The sequence below is a fragment of the Paroedura picta genome, chromosome 13, assembly GCF_049243985.1.
Source record: "Paroedura picta isolate Pp20150507F chromosome 13, Ppicta_v3.0, whole genome shotgun sequence".
NCBI classification, from domain to species: domain Eukaryota; kingdom Metazoa; phylum Chordata; class Lepidosauria; order Squamata; family Gekkonidae; genus Paroedura; species Paroedura picta.
In genome coordinates, this window is record NC_135381.1 from 10633932 (window position 1) to 10654184 (window position 20253).

The 20253-nt window shown below is 48.1% G+C and overlaps 1 protein-coding gene across 5 annotated transcripts in view; it reads left to right on the forward strand.

Annotated features, from left to right (window-relative positions):
* The window catches only part of NOS1 (nitric oxide synthase 1), a 178283-nt gene that overhangs the window by 113343 nt on the left and 44687 nt on the right, over window positions 1–20253 (forward strand). For 4 of the 5 annotated variants that reach the window (XM_077307381.1, XM_077307379.1, XM_077307378.1 and 1 more), the window contains exon 3: window positions 12033–12165. In XM_077307381.1, coding sequence (XP_077163496.1) covers window positions 12033–12165 — 133 coding nt within the window. Of the gene's footprint in view, window positions 1–11392; window positions 11529–12032; window positions 12166–20253 lie in introns of those variants that run through there. The other variant, XM_077307382.1, reaches the window with a different exon arrangement.

The following is a 20253-nucleotide window of genomic DNA, read 5'->3' on the forward strand; positions in this document are numbered from 1 at the left end:
GCAGCCAATCAGCAGAGTGCGTTTTGTAGGCAATCGCAAGGCGGTGGATATCTGTAAATCGCTCCTGCAGGAGCGGTAAAAATAAAACAGCAAGGGCGTTGTGGGTGAAGAAAGGGGCAGGGCGAGTCCATGATAAAAACTCGAAGGGGCCAATCGGGAGCCGCTTCGTGGCTCCCAATTGGCCACTCCGAGCATCACTCCAGGGCCAAGGGGCGCGGCTCCCGATTGGCCCCTTGGCCCGTCCCAGACTTGGCAGGGAGGGTGCAAGCTGGGTGAGGCTTCAGCACGGGGCTTGGAGCAGGGCATGGAGGGCCTGTTCCGAGCCCCACGCTGAAGCCGTGAGCTCGGGGGGGGGAAAGGAGGTTCCGAGCCCCACGCTGAAGCCGTGAGCTCGAGGGGGGGGGAGAGGAGGACGGGCGGGGCATCCTTCAGTTGATTCAGGCCAGTTGGATTTCTGTGGGGTCAGAGATCACTAGCAACTTTGTATTTGCAGATTGTCATGTTTTCCGGGGAAATAGACTTGGATAGGCGGGGCCAGTATAATCACTCCTGTGTACATCCCCTGGAATTCCTTGATGGTCTCCCATCCAGCTATTAGTCTGAACTATCCAAGTCATAGAATCACAGAATCCTAGAGTTGGAAAGGGCCATACAAGCCATCTAGTCCAACCCCCTGCTCAACGCAGGATCAGCCCAAAGCATCCTAAAGCATCCAAGAAAAGTGTGTATCCAACCTTTGCTTGAAGACTGCCAGTGAGGGGGAGCTCACCACCTCCTTAGGCAGCTTATTCCACTGCTGAACTACTCTGACTGTGAAAAAAAATTTTTTCCTGATATCTAGCCTATCTAGCCTTCAGCGCGGGGCTTGGAACAGGCCACGGAGGGCTTAAAAAAGCCACGGATTCAGTTTTTAAAAAGTCAGAGCAATGCTCATTTACTGCCTTGTATTTAAAAACCTAGTACTGCAATCTTAAATTGTGTTAAGCCCTTCTAAGAATACTGGGCCCATTCCGCACACATAGGATAATGCACTTTCAATGTGCTTTGGCAGCTGGATTTTCCTGTGCAGAACAGGAAAATCTACTTCTAAAGTGCATTGAAAGTGCATTATCTATTGTGTGCAGACATGACCCTGGAACCAGAAAGGGTGAGAAGAGTGTAATTCGGATCGCACTGTGCAACTTTTGCTTTGGCTTTTGACTGGGGCTTCACTGAATTGTCACATGCAGACATTTTGGAGGTTAAAAAAAAAGTTTTGCAAAAGACCCCTTTTCTCCCCCCAACCCTTTTATTAGAATGCTTTGGTTTATTACTGTTTTTCGTCTTCCTTGGAAGGTTCTTTTGGTTTTTGTAAGAGAGTTCTTCTCTCTGGCTTCATGATGAACTTGATCAGAGAGCTGTGTAGCCAACCTGAGTCTACAGCGCCACCTAGTCAATCAGATTTGGCCGTGTGACAACGCCATGAAGCCAAATCGGGCTTGAGGGCAGAGGGGAAGGCAGTGCTTCCCTGTCTTTGCTCTGATCAAAGAAGAAGAAGAAGAAGAAGAAGAAGAAGAGTTGTTTCTTATATGCCACTTTTCTCTACCCAAAGGAGTCTCAAAGTGGCTTACATTCACCTTCCCTTTCCTCTCGCCACAACAGACACCCTGTGAGGGAGGTGAGGCTGAGAGAGCCCTGATATCACTGCTCGATCAGAACAGCTTTATCAGTGCTGTGACAAGCCCAAGGTCACATGGCTGGCTGCATGTGGAGGAGCAGGGAATCAAACTTGGCTCGCCAGATTAGAAATCCGCACTCCTATCATCAAAACAGAGATGTAACTCCTCATTTCAGCTCAACCCCAGTCTCCCCCCCAAAAAAAATTAAGTGTCCCAAGATGCATCTAAGCTTGTTCCTGATTGCACTATGTGTGTGCATATGCACACACTCACATTCATTTCCCGAGCTACTTTATTTTATAAAGTTTCTATCCCACATTATCATAAAAGCCCCCAAATAGTTTTTAGAGACCCGCAGAATTTGCTATGTAAAGTGTAGAAGATGGCTAGTAGAATACGAACAGGCTCAGGCAGTTCTGCAATTCATTGTGTTAAATGGAACAAAATATTAGGTCTCAAATGCGATTGTGGCGCAGCCCGCTGAACTGTTTTTCATCTGTCGCAGGAATGCAAGCGTTGTGCTTTCCAGGGAGATGTGGCGGAGCTCTTTGTACTCTTCCCAGCTGTGATTGAATGGATCAAATATTAGTATTTGGGGTGATTGCCCAATCTGCCTGCATAACCGTTGTACCTACTTGGCTACATATTTTGTATTATATGCCTCCTACGTGTAGCTCTGCCATATGATAAATACATAAATAGCTTGCAATAATATTAAATTGCAGCATATAATTAAAAAGAAAAACCTGCCAGAGGCATCCAGCAGATAATAGATACCTAGGAGATCAACGGCCCAAATCTAATATGAACAGAATACATTCCCCCACAATACTCAACTAGCATAAACCGAAAGCCACCCTCCCCTACCGCTGCCAAGGGACAAGTATTGTATTCAGATTGGATTCGGTTAAAAAAAAAAAATCTGGGTCCCTTTCTATACAACCCTGATCGTGTATCGGAAGACATGTGCATGCACGTGAAAGCTAAGACCTTGAACAAAACTGTAATGGTCTATAGCAGTGGTCTGCAACCTTTTACAGGTTGCGGACTGGTGGCAGCAGGGAGGGCGATTGCCCGGCCGCGCATGCTGTGCATGCGCGGCCGGGCATGCGCAATGCACATGTGTGACCGGGCCGCGCATGCGGCCTGGGAAGTTTCTTACTGCGGGGGGGGGGGGCGGGGAGAAGGAGCCACGGCCTGGTGGTTGGGGACCACCGGTCTACAGGGTGCTGCTGGACTCAAACAGTATAGATCAGGTGTGCTGTGATTATTCAGTTGTGAGACCATCGCATCCTGTGTAGATCAGCCTGTCTCAACTATTTGACAGTTGAGAAATCCCTGAAACATTCTCCAGGCTTCAAGAAACACCCAGAAGTGTCGCGATTGTACCGAATGCCTACCAGGGGTCCCTCCCTTTCCCACCCCTTCCAATCCCATTGTTAGCTGTTGCGGGGGGGGGGGGTCAGCATGACAACGTATGGCCCTATCACTCAATAAATGTTTAACAAGGTTAAAAAAGATATTAAAAATTAATTATCTCCCACCCATTCAGGGCCGTCAAGAAGCCCCAGGGCTTTACGAAACCTGATTGGGAAAATCTGGGCCTATTCTGCACATAATAAATAATGCACTTTCAATGCACTTTAGAAGTAGATTTTCCTGTTCCGCACAGGAAAATCCTGCTGCCAAAGCACAATGAAAGTGCCTTATCCTATGTGTGCAGAATGGGCAATGTTTGAAAGGGCTCTTAATATCCATCTCTTAGTGCAGCCTTTCTCCACTTTTTTACCTTCGTTGGGTAACCCCAGAAGGGACGCAATTGTGCAGAATCGGGTTGCGGGCTGAGCCTGGTGTCAAAGCTTGGAAGGACTCTTCCTGCTTCATGCCCAGCAGAGCTCAGGTGGTCCCCTGCTGCATGTGAACAGTCTCAACCCTTGCTCTGCTTCTCCCAGTCTGTGTTTCAGACTCCTATTTTCTCATGCAGCTACCGCCGCAGCAGGGATCCCTCTATTGTGCAATTATCACAAGTTCGGGGTGTGTTGTGCTTGGCCAGGCTGTTAAGTCTGGGTGGGGCGCTTCATTCTCTTTTATCTGATCGAGGCCTTTTCACAGCAACATGAAAGCAGAGCTGGAAAGGAACACTTCCCTCTTCTGTACAGAAGCGAGAGATTTTGCTCTAACCTTTCTCTGGATTGGAACGGAAGGTTTTACAAGGCACTTGAAAGTCAATGCCACGCACTTGCATTATCCTGCCCCCCAATAGGGGATGTTAAAGTGTTCTCGTTGTGCTCTTCACGTAAGGCGTTGGAGATCACCCGGTGAAATAAACGGGTAGCCAATTCCATGACCGACCACTGAAATTACTTCTTTGGACAATACACATTTTTAACTTCTGAGAACTCACGGCCCCAAAAATGGCTTTTAAAGGAACTAAACATGGCAGAAAGGTTTATCCACGTCTGTTAGCCTAAAAATAATGTGGGTTAGTTAGTTCAGAACAAGCTGAGAGGTGCATGCTTTCTCATGCCGATTTTTCAAATATTGAGGGTTATATCCACTCCAGGATATCACGGGGAAAAGGTAGGTTCACTCCGGATCAAGCATGCTTGTTGCAGAGGGAAAATTTAAATTGCCCAAAATCAAAATGGAAATCGCATTCAGCGGAGACGGCAGGGATAGAATCGACCTGGGATTGGCTGTCTCTCAGTTTGTTAGTAAATTAGGAGCTTTATTTATTTATTTAGCTGTGTAGACTGCCCCATCGAAGCTGTCGTCTCAGGGAGGTTTACAACATTCATAAAATACAATTAAAACAACTAAAAAGTTAACAAATAGATCTGTCTCTGAGTATTTACTGTCCTCATTTAAAGGCAGGCTATCCAAAGTGAAGAGCTGGGTGTGTTACAGCTCTATAGGAACTTTGCAGCTCTACAGGAATTTCACAGGCTTGTAATCAAGCATGAAAGAGTCTCAGTACTTTATTTATTTATTGGACTTCAAGGGAGTCTCTCTCTTGTAAGAGTTTTTTTTTTGGGGGGGGGGGGGGCTAACAACAATCAGAAATCCCAAACCTATATATTGAAAACCAGAAAACCAGAAATAAGTAAAAACTGGTTTCTATTACACGGTGCTTAGCATTTAGAATGTTCATCTTTTTTGTTGTTGTTGTTGCATATATTTTTTAATATTCTTGCAACACCCTTGCAAGGTAGTGATGGAAAATGCTGCCAAGTTGCAGGCAGTTTCCGGCGACCCAGCAGAGTTTTCAAGGTGAGAGAAGAAGAGGGCTGGTTTGCTGTTGCCTGTCTCTGTGCAGTGGCCCTGGACTTAGCGGGTGATCTTTCTTCCAAGTGCCAGCCATGGCTGACTCTGCTTAGTTTCCATGATCAGGCCAGCCTGGACATTCATCAGGCCTGGGCTACCTGTAAAATTCATTGTCAAAGTCCAGAATCTTTTAATCATAAACTTCCCATGTCGTCTGCGTCTTTAATGATTCCTTACTTTTGCCAATCTCCTCTTCCATATTCTTAATTTCAGTAGCTGACTGATCAATAATCAGAAGCATTCAATCAGTGGAGCATTTTGTGAGGATGGCTGCCCATTTCTCCTTAAACGTGTCATTGTCCATGCATAGCGTGGGAAACTTTTGAATCCTCAACCCTCTAGGGATACAGTTCATTGTTAAGTATTCGCTGAGGCACGCTGCATGGAGATGCATCGTAATTTCCCATTTACTAATGAATAAATATTGATTCCAAGATTTCACGTTAGCCATTAAAAGTTTTATAAACTGCAGCCATTCAAACATCTTTTATTGCATAATGTGTTCATGTAAGTTACTTGACATAGGTATTTTCACCTGTTCTCTTAAAGTTCGTATCCTGGAGCACATATCAAGGATTAAAAATCCAATATGGGACGCTCCATTGACCCAGAACTATATGGAAAAAAGGACATTCGCTGGAGCACTTTAAGTTTTGCGGACTTGAAATCTGATCAATAGCGGAATGGGAAAAACAGACATTATGCAGTGAAGCACAACTGATATATCTTTTGGAAACTTTGAGTCTAGCCGCTCTTAAAAGTAGTTTGGATTTGTCTCTTGTAAATAGTTCCATAGTTAGTCAAAATCTATAACAAGACGTGTCTTAGAATCATAGAATCATAGAGTTGGAAGGGGCCATGCAGGCCATCTAGTCCAACCCCCTGCTCTATGCAGGATCAGCCCAAAGCATCCTAAAGCATCCAAGAAAAATGAGTATCCAACCTTTGCTTGAAGACTGCCAGTGAGGGGGAGCTCACCACCTCCTTAGGCAGCCTATTCCACTGCTGAACTACTCTGACTGTGAAAATTTTTTTCCTGATATCTAGCCTATATCGTTGTACTTGTAGTTTAAACCCATTGCTGCGTGTCCTCTCCTCTGCAGCCAACGGGAACAGCATCCTGCCCTCCTCCAAGTGACAACCTTTCAAATACTTAAAGAGGGCTATCATGTCCCCTCTCAACCTCCTTTTCTCCAGGCTGAACATTCCCAATTCCCTCTTCTTTAAGTGAACAATGCAATGTCAAGACTGGCAACATTTAACTAAGGGCGAGGCTGTAATACTGTCGGGATGATTGTACACTGAGACCCCTGGATCCCCATGTCTGATTAAGTGTGAAAACCTTTGAGTGGAATTGATACTTTTAGATAAGCTTTATACTTAAAAATTGATGTTGGAATGGAATGGAATGGAATTACCGGATTACAGAAACTAGGACTCTTATATTGTGTATAATTTTTAAACGAGAAAATATTGCCTTGAAATAGAATCTTCAATGTGTAAAATTGAGGCATGGAGTTATGGAGAATTTTTTTTTAATTTATAAATGAGTTACGTAAGAGATTTAGGGTCACTTTTGCATATTTGCTCATGATCCCTGAAAACGAAGATTTCAAAAACGAGTAATCTGCTGAGGCAGGGGTAGGCAACCTGTGGTCCTCCAGATATCCATGGACTACAATTCCTATGAGCCCCTGCCAGCAAACGCTGGCAGAGGCTCATGGAAATTGTAGTCCATGGACATCTGGAGGACCACAGGTTGACTACCCCTGTGCTGAGGGACTCGTTTTGACTTGGCAGAACACTGCTTCATTTGACTTGGATATCTTCAGCTTTTTCTTCTTTCTGGGGGTTTGTGGATGGGTCTCCCCCTTTATTGCTTTCTCAGAGTCAGTGAGGGTTGCAGCTTGCTAGGGTCTGACACCCTGGGAAATTTGAAGCGGGGAGCTCAGCCTCTCAACCTCTTTGGATCAAAATCCAAATGATTAACCCCCTCGAAAGTGGCTTTTGTACAAAAGTTCAGTGGCTCGGCAATGAGAAATCTTTACGCAATCGAAGAAGCTGTTCGGGCCGGTTGCTTCCTTGGTCTTGAAAGCAGACAATGAGAGATGGGGTCGAAACACGGCCTTTTGTGCTCAAAGCCGTTTCCATGAGACCGGTGATTGCTTGCCTGTTGGTTTTTCTTTCCCCCTTTTAAAATATTATATTGATATCATGAAACAGTGGCAACCTCCTGCTGAGAAAGGACGCTTGATTTATTCCTGAAAACTGACGGGGGTAAATTCTGCAAGGCGAAAGCCGTTCACTGCCGGCAGAACAAACCAGGGCCTGGCGATTGTGACGAAAGTTAGAACTAGGAGGATTCTGTTTTTGAAGACATCCGGATTCATCCCGGGTTTCTAGTCAAATGCGGAGAACAGCGGTCTGGACCACAAGGGGGCAAGAGGGTGGCTGCCTTTCTCATGGCATCCTTTTTGGGGGTTTTACTCTCTTGGGTACGATCTCAGGGCCATTCCTGGGGGAGAGGAAGCTTGCGTCATGGGTGGGCAGGGAAACAAGGTCAGCCTGTGGGACAGGTGTGTTTTCAAGCAAGAATTCCAAAGCGTAGCTTGCTGGGTACCATTTTCAGCTAGCTAGTAATGGCACTTGCCCTGACCTGGATAGCCCAGGCTAGCCCGGTCTTATGGGATTGCAGAAGCTAAGTAGGGTTGGCTTTGGCAGATATTCATATGGGAGCCCCGCCAAGAACTGTCAGGGTCATGACGTAGAGGCTTCTGTTGCCTTGGACTTCTCTTGCCTTGAAAAGAAGAGAGAGAGAGAAGAGCTGGTTTTCTGTACCCCACGTTTCACCACCCAAAGGAGTCTCTAAGCGGCTTACCATTGCCTCCCCTTCCTCTCCCCACAATAGGCACCAGTTGGGAGGAGATGCGCAGAGCCATGCTCAGGAGCACAAAAGTTCAAACTCTAAAACAGTTCAAACTCTAGAGAGCTGGCTTGGTGTAGTGGTTAGGAGCCAGGTTTGATTCCCTGCTTCTCCTCCACGTGCAGCCAGCTGGATGAACTTGGGCTCACCACGGCACTGATCTGACCGAGCAATGATATCAGGGCTCTCTCAGCCTCACCTCCATCACAGGGTGTCTGTTGTGGGGAGTGGAAAGGGAAGGTGAATGTAAGCCACTTTAAGACTCCTTCTGGTAGAGAAAAGCAGCATATAAGAACCAACTCTTCTTCTTCTTCTACATTCAAAGAATCGCAATGCAATCATATGCCATTACAGAAAGGGGGTAGGTTTTGTTGATTTGTAGTGTTAATATTGTAATGGGGGTGGGCGAGATGTCAATGAACGGAACTGAAAAATCCATTTGTCCGCTGCAAATAAGCATATTAGCAAGAAAGGGAACGGACAGGGGCGGACTGCAGGTTCTCAGAAAACAAATATCACTCCCTGTGCAGGAAAAAGCCAGTTAGCCCACAATGCAAATGTTTTCTCAAGAAAAGCCTCTGCAGAAATGGAGCAACTGCTAAGCATTAAAAACAACCTCAATTAAGCTTCTTTGGAAAGTGGGTCTTTGTACAGCCAGATTTTTGACTATGATGAAAGGCAATGGTGTGTCCTCCAAAATGGGCATCCTTGAATGACTTCTGACAAATGAATTGTCAAACTCAGGGATGCTTTAAAAAACAGGCCACCTTAGCCTTGAGAAACAACTGCGTTGGGCCTAACTAGATGCAAAGAGTTAGTTCATGCAGCCCATGTACTAATGTAGCTTTTCTCAACTTTCTTACTGTTGAGATAACCCCGAAACATTCTTCAGGCTTCAAGAAACCCCCCAGGAGTTGATCCTGCAGAACAGGGGTAGTCAACCTGTGGTCCTCCAGATGTCCATGCTGGCAGGGGCTCATGGGAATTGTAGTCCATGGACATCTGGAGGACCACAGGTTGACTACCCCTGCTGCAGAATAAGGTTGGGAAGCAGACACGCCCACTCGGAGCCCCTCCCCTTCCCACCCCCTCCAGGCTCCTCATTGGCCATTTGGGGAGGTGAGGCAGGTCAACATGACCAGATGTGGTCATATCATATGCTAAATCAGGGGTGGGCAAACTGTGTCCCTCCAGATGTCAATGCGACAGGGGTTCATGGGAATTGTAGTCCATGGACATCTGGAGGGCCACAGTGTGCCCCACCCCTGTGCTAAATGTTCAACAAATGTAAAGGATATATATCAAATTAATTAACTCCCACCCATTCCTGATTGAGAAAGACTGTCTCATCACGTGGTCTGTTTTATCAGCTGCAAAGCAGGAAAAGGGTGTGGGGGAGAATGTCATTTAAAGCAACAGAGGGGCTGGTGGGAGGGGGGTAAATCCTGCTTAATGCTTTCATTACCAGCAAAGTTCCCTCACGCACTCTTGGACTGGCTCTTGGTGAGTTGGTGAGCTCTAGGCTCAGAGCTTGAGGAGGGGTCGCAAGGGGCAAACAAGGGAGAGGGGTTTGGTCCTCCTCACCTTCAGACACTATGCAGCCACTTTAAGCCTTCTCCAGGGTTGTCAACTCTGGTTCGGGAAATCCCTGGAGATCTTGAATGGATGAAAGGGCAACGTTTTGGGAGAAGGGAGCTAAGTGGGATGCGATGTCATCGAATAGACCCTCTGAAGCTACCGTATAATCACTACCCAAAGAGTCTCAAAGTGTCTTCCTTCCCTTCTTCGCCCCTCAACGGATTCCTGGTGAGGTAGGTGGGGCCAAGAGAGCTTTGTGAGAACAGATCTAACAGGACTGTGACTGGCCCAAGGTCACCCAGCTGGCTGTATGTGGGGGAGGAGTGGGGAACCAAACCGGCTCTTAACCTTTACCCCAAGCTGGCTTTCTAGTCTACCAACCTCCCTTGAGATTCTGGGAAGACTCCCAGCTGGAGGTTGGCGACCCCAATCTCTCCCCCCCCTCTTAACAGCTGTGCAGTGGACCTGTGTTCAACCACAGGGACCTGCCTCTGCCACATCTCATTAGGGACTCATTCGGCTTAATTGCTATACTTTGCCTTCTGTGTGCAATTTAAAATGAAGTGGGTGTAGCTCTTATTTTCTTTGCCAGTAATTGTTAGATCACCTGTAACCACTACCCTTTGTCCCGTTGTCTCCATTCTCATCCTTCTTGCTAGAAACAGAGAGTATCCCAGACTCCCTTGCAATCTAGCATGCCTGAGAGAGAGAGAGAGAGAGATGTATTCCTATCTCTCTTGCTGACCTGACGTGGTCTTGGAGGGGTCCCTGTTGGAGCCACTGTGGAGACAAGGCATGTTCCCAAACCCCATCCTGTTCCACCAGCCCCTGGAGCAATGGCCCTGTGGGCCTTAAAAGCAGATTTGTCAGATCAATGGGGGGAAAAGGCTGGTAGCCAAGCTGGCTACACAAAACCTCTGTGCTCTTTGACCACAGGCCTTTGCTATGGGTGCATGTGTCTTGCCACTCCAGAAGACATGGTGCCAGACTAGCCTGCTCTGATTTCAAGGGGCTCTTCAGATTATGCCTCGTAGAATGAGCGGGCAGCTCACCCGGCATCAATTAGGAGAGCACCTCTCATCCACCCAGTCCTGGAGCCAGGAACCTTCAGAGCTTTGAGAGCCAGAGTGGTACAGCGGTTAAGAAGAAGGAGATGATGACAACAAAGAGTTGGTTCTTCTATGCCGCTTTTCTCTACCTGAAGGAGTCTCAAAGAGGCTTACATTCATCTTCGCTTTCATCTCCCCAAACAGACACCCTGTGAGGGAGGTGAGGCTGAAAGAAGCCTAATATCACTGCTCGGTCAGAACAGCTATATCCAGACTGTGCCGAGCCCAAGGTCACCCAGTTGGCTGCATGTGAAGGTGTGCCAAATCAAACCCGGCTTGCCAGATCTAACCTCTACACCAAACTGTCTCTCCGATCTGGAGACCCGGGTTGGATTCCCCACTGCACCACATTCAGCCAGCTGAGAGACCTTGGGCTGGTCACAGTTCTCTTTGAACTGTTCTCACAGAGCAGTTCTACAAGAGCTCTCTTAGCCCCGTCCACTTCACAGGCTGCCTGTTGTGGGGAGATTGAAGGGAAAGGCATTTGTACACCAGGAGGTGGATGAGAATGATAGTTTTTTGGATTCCACTTTTTACTGCCCAAAGGAGCATCGTAGTGGGATACCAAAAACTTTCTCCTCCTCCTCCTCCTCCTCCTTAGAATGCATTGAGCTCCAAACTGTGACGGCTGCTGCTCCACCCCCTTCCCTAAATCACAACAGTATTAAGGACTTCCATTTCCTGGCATTTTTTTAAAGGATTGGGGCTTGTTTATGTTATGAAATGACCATTGTTTTAACTCCCGCTGGCGCTCGGGTGATTCATTACCGTGCTGCTGGTCTGACGTCCCTCCGCCTCCAGCCCCGGACTTCTCCTGAACGTGTTGGGCTTTTTGTGAGGAGACGGGATGCATAGAAAGCTTGGGACTGGCTTACCTGAAGGTCATGGCGAACTAGGAGCCTTGGCAGGCCCGCCTCTTTGAGCTGCGTTTCCCAGGTTGGCTTTGGACTCCGGTTCATCATGGCTCCGGCCAGTTGTGATTGGGAGGGGATGTTAAAAGGAGCTGGGGAGGTCCTGGCACGATAGGGAGAAATGCTCTGGTTTCTGGCGCGCTTCCCACTGGGGCATTGGCATGTGAGAGAACGACGCTTGGCGCACCAGTTGGAAAGCATGATTGTGCTCCGGAGCTGACAACAGAATAGCCCGGAGCTATTTGGAAAGTCTCTCTGGTCAAAAAGTTCCCACAGATGTGGTGCCGTCTAGCGCACAGGCGTGCGCACGGTTGTGCTTCTGGAAGCATCTCGTTTAAGCATGATCGTAGGGTACGGAAGGCTGATCTGTAGATCCTGGGATGCTTTCCTGCTTAAAGGGGGGAGGTGGGGCGAGCACAGGATTTGGGCAATCTCGTTGCCAAGGCTTTGGGAACCAACGATGTCCCTGGATTGCAGAGAGGCCAGAATGCACCCCCTGCTGATTAACCTTCTCCCCCTCCTCTTCCAGCCTCAGGGAAGAAGACCAGAAGTCTGTGAAGTCATTGCCCGCTGGGATGGAGAAGGACCCAGTGGTCGCCGACCCCTGGGGGAAAACAGACGCATCAGCCATTGTGAGCAACGCCTCTTCAGAAAAGGACCAGGTGGGTGTCTGGATTTGAGCAAGGAGAGCCCAAACTCTGTTTAGCGACAGAGCAAGTTGAATCAGGGTATTGCTTTCCATAGCTCAGGATTCCCCAAAAGGGCGCCCGTGGACACCCTTCCTGGTGCCTACCAAGTGTCTCTGTAAAGTGGGTGGAGTCAAGTAAGTCTTTTGCCCAGCAGGGCTTCTGATTGGCCACTGGAGATCTGATTGACCATGCAGATTTTATTGAAGTTGCTCCAGCAGCCTCTACAATGCAAGGAGCTTCACGGGAGAACTGCTGTGCGCAGGCAAGAATGTGTGGGTTTTAAACCGAGCTTCTACCTGAATGTTGAAGCGTTGCTCTTAGAGTTAGGCATGTCCTCACGCCCGGAGATTTTGACGTCGGCTCTGTGCCTATGCCCCATCCAGAATTCCAAATGTGCTTATTTCTATTCCAGGGAGCGCAGCTGGGCTGCTGGGAAAGGAATAGGGCTTCGTTTTGTTCTGCCTCCTCCCCTGGCGTGGCCTCACTCACTTACCGTGAGATGCAGGCTGCCCTGGATGTTGGTTTGCGATTTCCCACCCCGCAGGGAGAGTTCCTGTTTCTTTGTCGAGGGGACTTCTGCGAGAAGCAGGGCACCCCCTCGAGGAGAGGAACTGGCAGGCCTCCCTAGGTCTTGCTTCCTCTGGGTGCAGGGCGTAAAGGCGCGTGGCTACGTCACCGTTCCAGCCTGAATTTTTCATGCAACCGTTCCAGAACGTGCCCTTAGAAGAGTGGAGGGAAAGCGAAGCTTGGGATGAGAGAAGATGTTTGCAATTGGGGAAGGAGGTCAGAAAGGAACTCCTCTTATTTGGAAACATCATCCCAGTTAAAATCTAGGCTAAATCGCCCCCCCCCCCAGTTAAATTTGACTTGCTCAGCCAGACAGCTCCAGATCCAGCCATTTAATTTATATTTAAAGAGATTACTTATTTACAACGTTCATGACTTGCCTTTCTACCCACTCAAGGCCACAAAGAGCTGGCTTGTCATAGTGGTTCAGAGCGGCGGCTTCTAATCTGGAGAGCCAGGTTTGATTCCCCGTTCTTCCACTGGGTGACTTTGGGCTAGTCCCAGTCCTGTTAGAACTGTTCTCACAGAACAGTTCTTTCAGAGCACTCTCAGCCCCGCCTACCCCACCGGGTGTCTGTTCTGGGGAGAGGAAGGGAAGGCAATTGCAAGCCAGTTCAGGTAGTAAAAAGCGGGGTATAGAAACCAACCCTTCCTCTTCTTCTAACACTTGGACACTTGAAACTGCCTGATCAAGGTCAGTGTTCTCTACTCACACTGGCAGCAAGAGAGGTCTTTCACAACAATAACTGTCCTTTTTGCCTGGTGATGCCGGGGCTTGAAGCTGGGACCTTTTGCATGCCCCTGCACCATGGGCCCGTCCCCCAAACAAAAACAGCCTGATAAAAGTAATTAAAGAGAGAATTAAAATTAAAATACATATATAAAACAGAAGGCAGCAAATTAAAACACAAGACAGGAAGGAGGAGTCATTGAGAGAACATCAAGAAGGAAGGAAATATGGTTTTCACCTGCTGGGACAGACCGCAATGTAAGAGGACAAATAAGTACCTTTGGGGAGGGGACTCCATTGTTTTGGTTCCACGACTGAGAAGAAGAGTTGATTTTTATACCCTGCTTTTCACTACCCAAAGGAGTCTCAAAGTGGCTTACAATAGCTTTCCCTCCCTCTCCCCACAACGGACACCCTGTGAGGGAGGTGGGACTGTGAGAGCTCTGACAGAACTACTCAGTGAGAACAGCTCTAACAGGACTGTGACTAGTCCAAGGTCACCCAGCTGGCTGCAGGTGGAGGAGCAGGGACTCAAACCCGGCTCGCCAGATTAGAAGCCTCCACTTCTAACACTGCACCTAGCTGGCTGTCTTGCAGAAGCCCCTGCCTCAGATGGATTACTCTAATATCTCTCCTGTTCTACAGCCACGTTCTGTTAAAAAGTTTATCCTAGAACTTCCGGAAGCTGCAAAATGCCCAAACGGATCAATCCACTCTCTTGGTCAGTGTTCTCGGACACCCAGAGAGCATTAGGGACCGAGAAGTCGAACAACAACGTTCTTGAATCCTGTTCTGACAACTTGGGAGACCGAGCTCCTCAGAAGTAACCTTTCTGCATTCCTTTTCCCTCCTTGCCCCAGGTAGAACCCCCCCCCATGTCAGTCTTCAATAGGGTTACGCCTTTCTCTTGCCGAAATAACCTCAGCTGTTTCCTGAGGCAACCAGCAGCTTGGCTGGTGTGGCTTCCTCCTCATGTGTTATGTAAACAGTATGAAAAGTCTCTCCTTCCCACCGTTTTGCTGGCCGGTGCTGGTTTTCCTTGCCAAAAAGCATTCCTTATGGCAAGTGTGAACAAGGACGGGTAAGCTACCTTTGCACCTATGTGGCCACCAACTGCAAAGTACAACAGCGTCCCCTCTGGTGAGAGCTGGCCTCAGCAACATTTTGAAAGGGTGTAAGTTATTTTGTCCTTTCCCCCCCCCCCTGGTTCCACTGCCACAAATAGTTTTTAAAAAACTAGAAGTGGTGTTTGGTGTAGAGATCCTGAACTTTAGGCTCATCGTCATGTTGGGGTTTCCAAACCATCATTTTGTTGCTGTTATTTGAGTCCTGCAGAACTCCACGCTGGAAGCTGTAACTTTATCGGGGCCGAAGAAGAAGAGTTGTTTTTTATACCTCACGTTTCACTCCCCGAAGGAGTCTCAAAGTGGCTTCCAATCGCCTTCCCTTCCTCTCCCCACAACAGACACCCTGGGAGGGAGGGGAGGCTGAGAGAACTCTCTCGGATCTGGAGAGCCGGGTTTGATTCCCCACTCTTCCACCTGCAGCCAGCTGGGTGACCTTGGGCAGGTCACAGTCCTGTTAGAGCTGTTCTTTCAGAGCAGTCCTCAGCCCCACCTACCTCACAGGGTGTCTGTGGTGGGGAGAGGAAGGGAAGGCGATTGGAAGCTGCTCTGAGACTCCTCCGGGGAATGAAAAGCCAGGCATAACACCCAACTGTTCATCTTCTTCGAAATATTGTACATAGATGAAGAGCATGGGGAAAAGAGATCCAGTTTCTCAGACTGTAACAAAGCTTAGGAGAGAAAATTGATTGGAGAGGCTGGGGGAAGAGGGTGCTTTATTGATACGGTTATGCAGCCGCCTTCCAAGAAGTCAAATGACTGGTCCATCTAGCTCAGTGGTTTTTACTTTGGGGATCAAATGACCCTTTCACAGGGGTCGTGGCAGGGCAAGCAGCTTGGCGGGGTGGGGCCATCCACACAACAGCCTTGCGGGGTAGATCGTGACAGAGCATTCATCTGTCTGGAGCAGCGGAAAAAAGCAAGATGGGCCTGGTGGGACAAGAGGCAGAACTGAACTGAGAAACCCCTGAAAAAAAAAAACAATTTATATGCAATCATGAACAATGGATCTTCACACCATTGGTCAGCTTTGGTTTAATTTATGTGAAAGAACACTGGCATAATTTTATGGCTGGGGTCACCACAACATAAGGAACTGTTTGAAAGGGTTGCAGCCCTGGCCTAGCTTTTGTTGTTGTTGTTGTTGTTGTTAGGTGCAAAGTCGTGTCCGACCCATCGCGACCCCAATCCTCCAGGCCTTCCTGTCCTCTACCATTCCCCGGAGTCCATTTAAATTTGCACCCACTGCTTCCGTGACTCCATCCAGCCACCTCATTCTCTGTCGTCCCCTTCTTCTTTTGTCCTCAATCGCTCCCAGCATTAGGCTCTTCTCCAGGGAGTCTTTCCTTCTCATGAGGTGGCCAAAGCTAGCCTAGCTTTAGCATTGTCTACTCTGGCTGCCAGCAGCTCTCCCAGGACTCAAACAAAGCCGGGCTTTCCCCCCAGCCTTAACAGCTGGGATCATTTAAGGGGAGATGTCAGAGAGTGAAATCAGCGTTACTAACCAAGAACTGTGCCGCTGAAGGAGGACCCCTTTCTGACTTAACTAACTTAACTTCCTTCCTACCTGTTCTTTCTGAATTCAAGCGACTCTCTCTCTTTCTTTAAAAAAAGAAAGAAAAAAGAGGCCTGTTTGAACCCTGGCCAATGGGCAGGCACTTTCGGAGCCCAAGGTTTCCCTGTTCTCTCCCCCACCCCAGCAGCTACAGGGGAAATGTTACGCAGTCGGTTTCTCTGCCAAACGGTGCTATATAAAGACGAGAGACCCTGCACAGAGGCTGGAACAATGTGGAAGGGAAATCTGTTCTCTACCCTTGAGGGAAAGCTCATGCAGAAAACATCAATCTTCAAACGAGGTCCTTTGTTTCCTCTAACAATAAACCCCGGGAGTTTGATCACAGCAGAAGCCTGAAGGTGCCCCCCCCCCTTTTACGGGACGTTCGGCATTTCTTGATTTGTTCTCATAATGTGCTTCCACTCTGCCCTCCCATCAGATGACATCCCAGGTAAACTTCCAAAGCAGAAAACACAAAATAACAAAAGAGAAACCTGTAAAACAAAAAAAAATGAAGGTAGCTTTAATAAAAAGCAAGTGCAAGCAATACAACTGTGAATACCCAACAATAAAAGCAGCAGTTTGCAACAGATTTCAGCCAGATAAATGAAGAAGAAGGAGGAGGAGGAGGAGGAGGAGGAAGGAGGGAGGAGGGAGGAGGGAGGAGGAAGGAGGGAGGAGGGAGGAGGAGGAGGAGGAGGGGGGGGTTGGTTCTTATATGCCAGTTTTCTCTACTCAAAGGAGTCTCAAAGTGGCTTACATTCGCCTTCCCTTTCCTCTCCCCACAACAGACACCCTGTGAGGTGGGTGAGGCTGAGAGAGCCCTGATATCACTGCTTGGTCAGAACAGCTTTATCAGGGCTGTGACAAGCCCAAGTTCTCCTGGATCCTAATGCGATGCTCTGATCGTGACACCCCTGAAAAAAAGGAAAGCCAGCAAACACATAAGGGGATGCCATCACAGGTCTCCCACATAACCTGAATGAGGTCAGATGGCCTGTTACTTTTTAGGATGCTTCGACACGGAAGCGACTAGAGAGGAGAGTTAATGAGTTGCTCTTTAGCTCCCTTGAAAAAAGGAATTCTAGCAGCTGCGTTTGAAAAAGATTTTTGTTTTAAACTGATCAGGATGGAATGTGCTATTCCATCTGGCATGCCAGGTTCGATTCTGCGCTCCCCCACATGCAGCTAGCTGGGTGACCTTGGGCTCGCCACGGCGCTGATAAAACTGTTCGGGCAGCGATATCAGGGCTCTCTCAGCCTCACCCACCCCACAGGGTGTCTGTTGTGGGGAGAGGAATGGGAAGGCAACTGTAAGCCGCTTTGAGCCTCCTTCGGGTAGGGAAAAGTGGCATATAAGAACCAACTCTTCTTCTTCTTCTGCTTCTACTTAAGTCATCCTCAAAGAATAGGGTGTCCTCCCACCCTCCCTGATTATAAAGTACAGAGGTTATTAACATCTTTTGGCTTCTTTATCCAGTGCAAATGTAGAAAAATAAGAGAGAAGAGCTGGGTTTTTATCCCTCAGTTTTCATGACCAGCAGGAGCCCCAAAATGGCTTACCAACACCTTTCCCTTTCTCTCCGGACAACAAACACCCTGGGAGGTAGGTAGGGCTGAGAGCTATGAAAGAACTGCTCTCTGTGAGAAGAGCTCTAAGAGAACTGTGACTAGCCCAAAGTCACCCAGCTGGCTGCATGTGGAGGAATGGGGAATCAAACCCAGTTCTCCGGATTAGAGTTCACATTAAAATATAACCATTGGGGATGGGAGTAAACTGAGAGAAAATAGCAGAGGAAATTCTGTTTTTCCATATTAGGCACTTACCTTTAAAACTGGGGGTAAAAAGGAACTGAGGCCAGTATTTCCTTGATGGCCAACAAAAATGGACAAATATTTGTATCTGGCGAAGGGAACTTTGACTCTCAAACCCAGAAAATTGCGTGCTCAGTGTCACAAAGAAACTGCAGTCTGCTTGTGATGTGCGGAACTCTGAGGTCCTAGGGCTTGCTTGATCTAGGGAGCCTTTGATCTAACTGCAATTTGTTGTGACAACTAAATTCGGAAGCTTAAGCAAATTGGCTTTTTAAAGGAGAACTTACGCCAGTGAGCTCAACTGGAAGATAGGTTTATGGCATAGGGAGTCTTTTCGGCACTTTGCTTCCCGGGAATTTGGACTCTTGTAAGGGAGATGGTCGTTTAGAACTGCCCTTGGGAACAAAGTGGAAGCTTAATTTAAAGGACTTGGGCGAATATGTTGGATTCCCCATTCCTTCACATCCAGCCAGCTGCGTGGCCTTGGGTCAGTAACAGTTTTCTTAGAGCTCTCTCAGCCCCACCAGAGAGTAGTAAGGAGCGCGGACTTCTAATATGGCGAGCCGGGTTTGATTCCCCGCTCCCCCACATGCAACCAGCTGGATGACCTTGGGCTTGCCACAGCACTGATAAAGCTGTTCTGACCAAGCAGGAATCTCAGGGCTCTCTCAGCCTCACCCACCTCACAGGGTGCCTGTTGTGGGGAGAGGAAAGGGAACATGTTTGTAAGCTGTTTTGAGATTCCTTCAGGAAGAGAAGAGTGGCATATAAGAACCAACTCTTCTTCTTCAGTAATATCAGGGCTCTCTCAGCCTCACCTCCCTCACAGGGTGTCTGTTGCGAGAAGAGGAAAGGGAAAGCAATTGGAAGCCACTTTAAAAGTGGCATATAAGAACCAACTCTTCTTCACCTACCTCAAGGGGTGTCTGTTTTGGGGAGAGGAAGGGAAGATGATTCTAAGCCATTTTGAGACTCTTTCGGGTCGCAAAAAGCAGGGTACAACCCCCACCCCCTTTAAACTCTTCTTCTATAGCAGTTGAAATGTCTGGCTCCTGTAAGAAATTAGGGATAACTGAGGTACCCCGATATTGTTCTTCAGACTCAATGTTGGAAGCAGGCTGCTTGCGATATTCTGTTATGACCCCGGAATTCCGTGCCATGTAGGCATACTGCAACACTTAATACAGTTGGAAAAACAACTTTTTATTCATGTAAAACATTTCTATTTGGCATTTCTGCCCAATGCAGGGCCTTGAGGTGGCCAAGAGGCAGCAGTTTCTTTTAACAGGGCCTGGACAATTGCTTTCTTCCCCTAAGGACCAGACCGAATGAATCAGGGAGATCTGCATTCAGATTATTATGCACGCAGGGCCGGTTTATCCATGTCGTGTATGTATCACGTGCACTTAGAATCATAGAGTTGGAAGGGACCTCCATCTAGTCCACCCCCCTGCACAATGCAGGAACTTCTAGGCCCTCCCCCATATCCTTCGAGCCTTCGGGGGAAGGTGGGTATGAAATTATATATTAATAATAACAACAACAGCAACAACAGTGCCTTCCCCCGTGGATCAGGGCCATAGCCCCTCTCCTCCCCCCTTTCCCCCTCTTTAAGGACACTCAAAATGACACCCCTTTCCACTATGGGGGGGCCTTCTGCCCCCAGTCTGGCTGCCCCTGCCACCTTTGTACTCTGCTAGCCACCCCCCACCCCCCCGGAATCCTTAAACCACTCCTGTATTCATGGGGCAAAAGAGAGAATGTTTAGGATGTTTGTGTGTGTGTGTGTCTGTGGGGGGTAGGGGCTGGTAAAGCGTATCTTGCAAGGTGAGAGGGATTTCCCTTAAAAACCTTCCCCCGCCCCACTGAGCCATGAATCTGCTACCTCCTGGCCTCATTCTGCTTTTCCTCGGGGGGCTTTAATGAGCAAACCAGGCGAGACCAAATGCACAGTCGGCTGGCGTTCTCCCATACATATGTAATAATTGCCGAGGGTTCACTAATCTTCACACTAGTAATAAGCCGTCAACGCTCTCCTTCGTAAAAGCCTTTTTTGCATAATGCATGTGAACCTCCGGCGGTTGCATTAATCTCTCCCTTCCGCATAACCTGGATTCCCCAAGACAGCGGACTCCTTAAAAGGGAGCCCGGCTTCTGAGGCTGCGGAAGGGAATCAACCCTAGGTTGGGCTGCAGAGGAGCAAAGATTCTCCGTTTCGTAACTTTTCATGTGTTTCTCGCTGGTTTCCCCTTTGCACCCACCCCACAGGG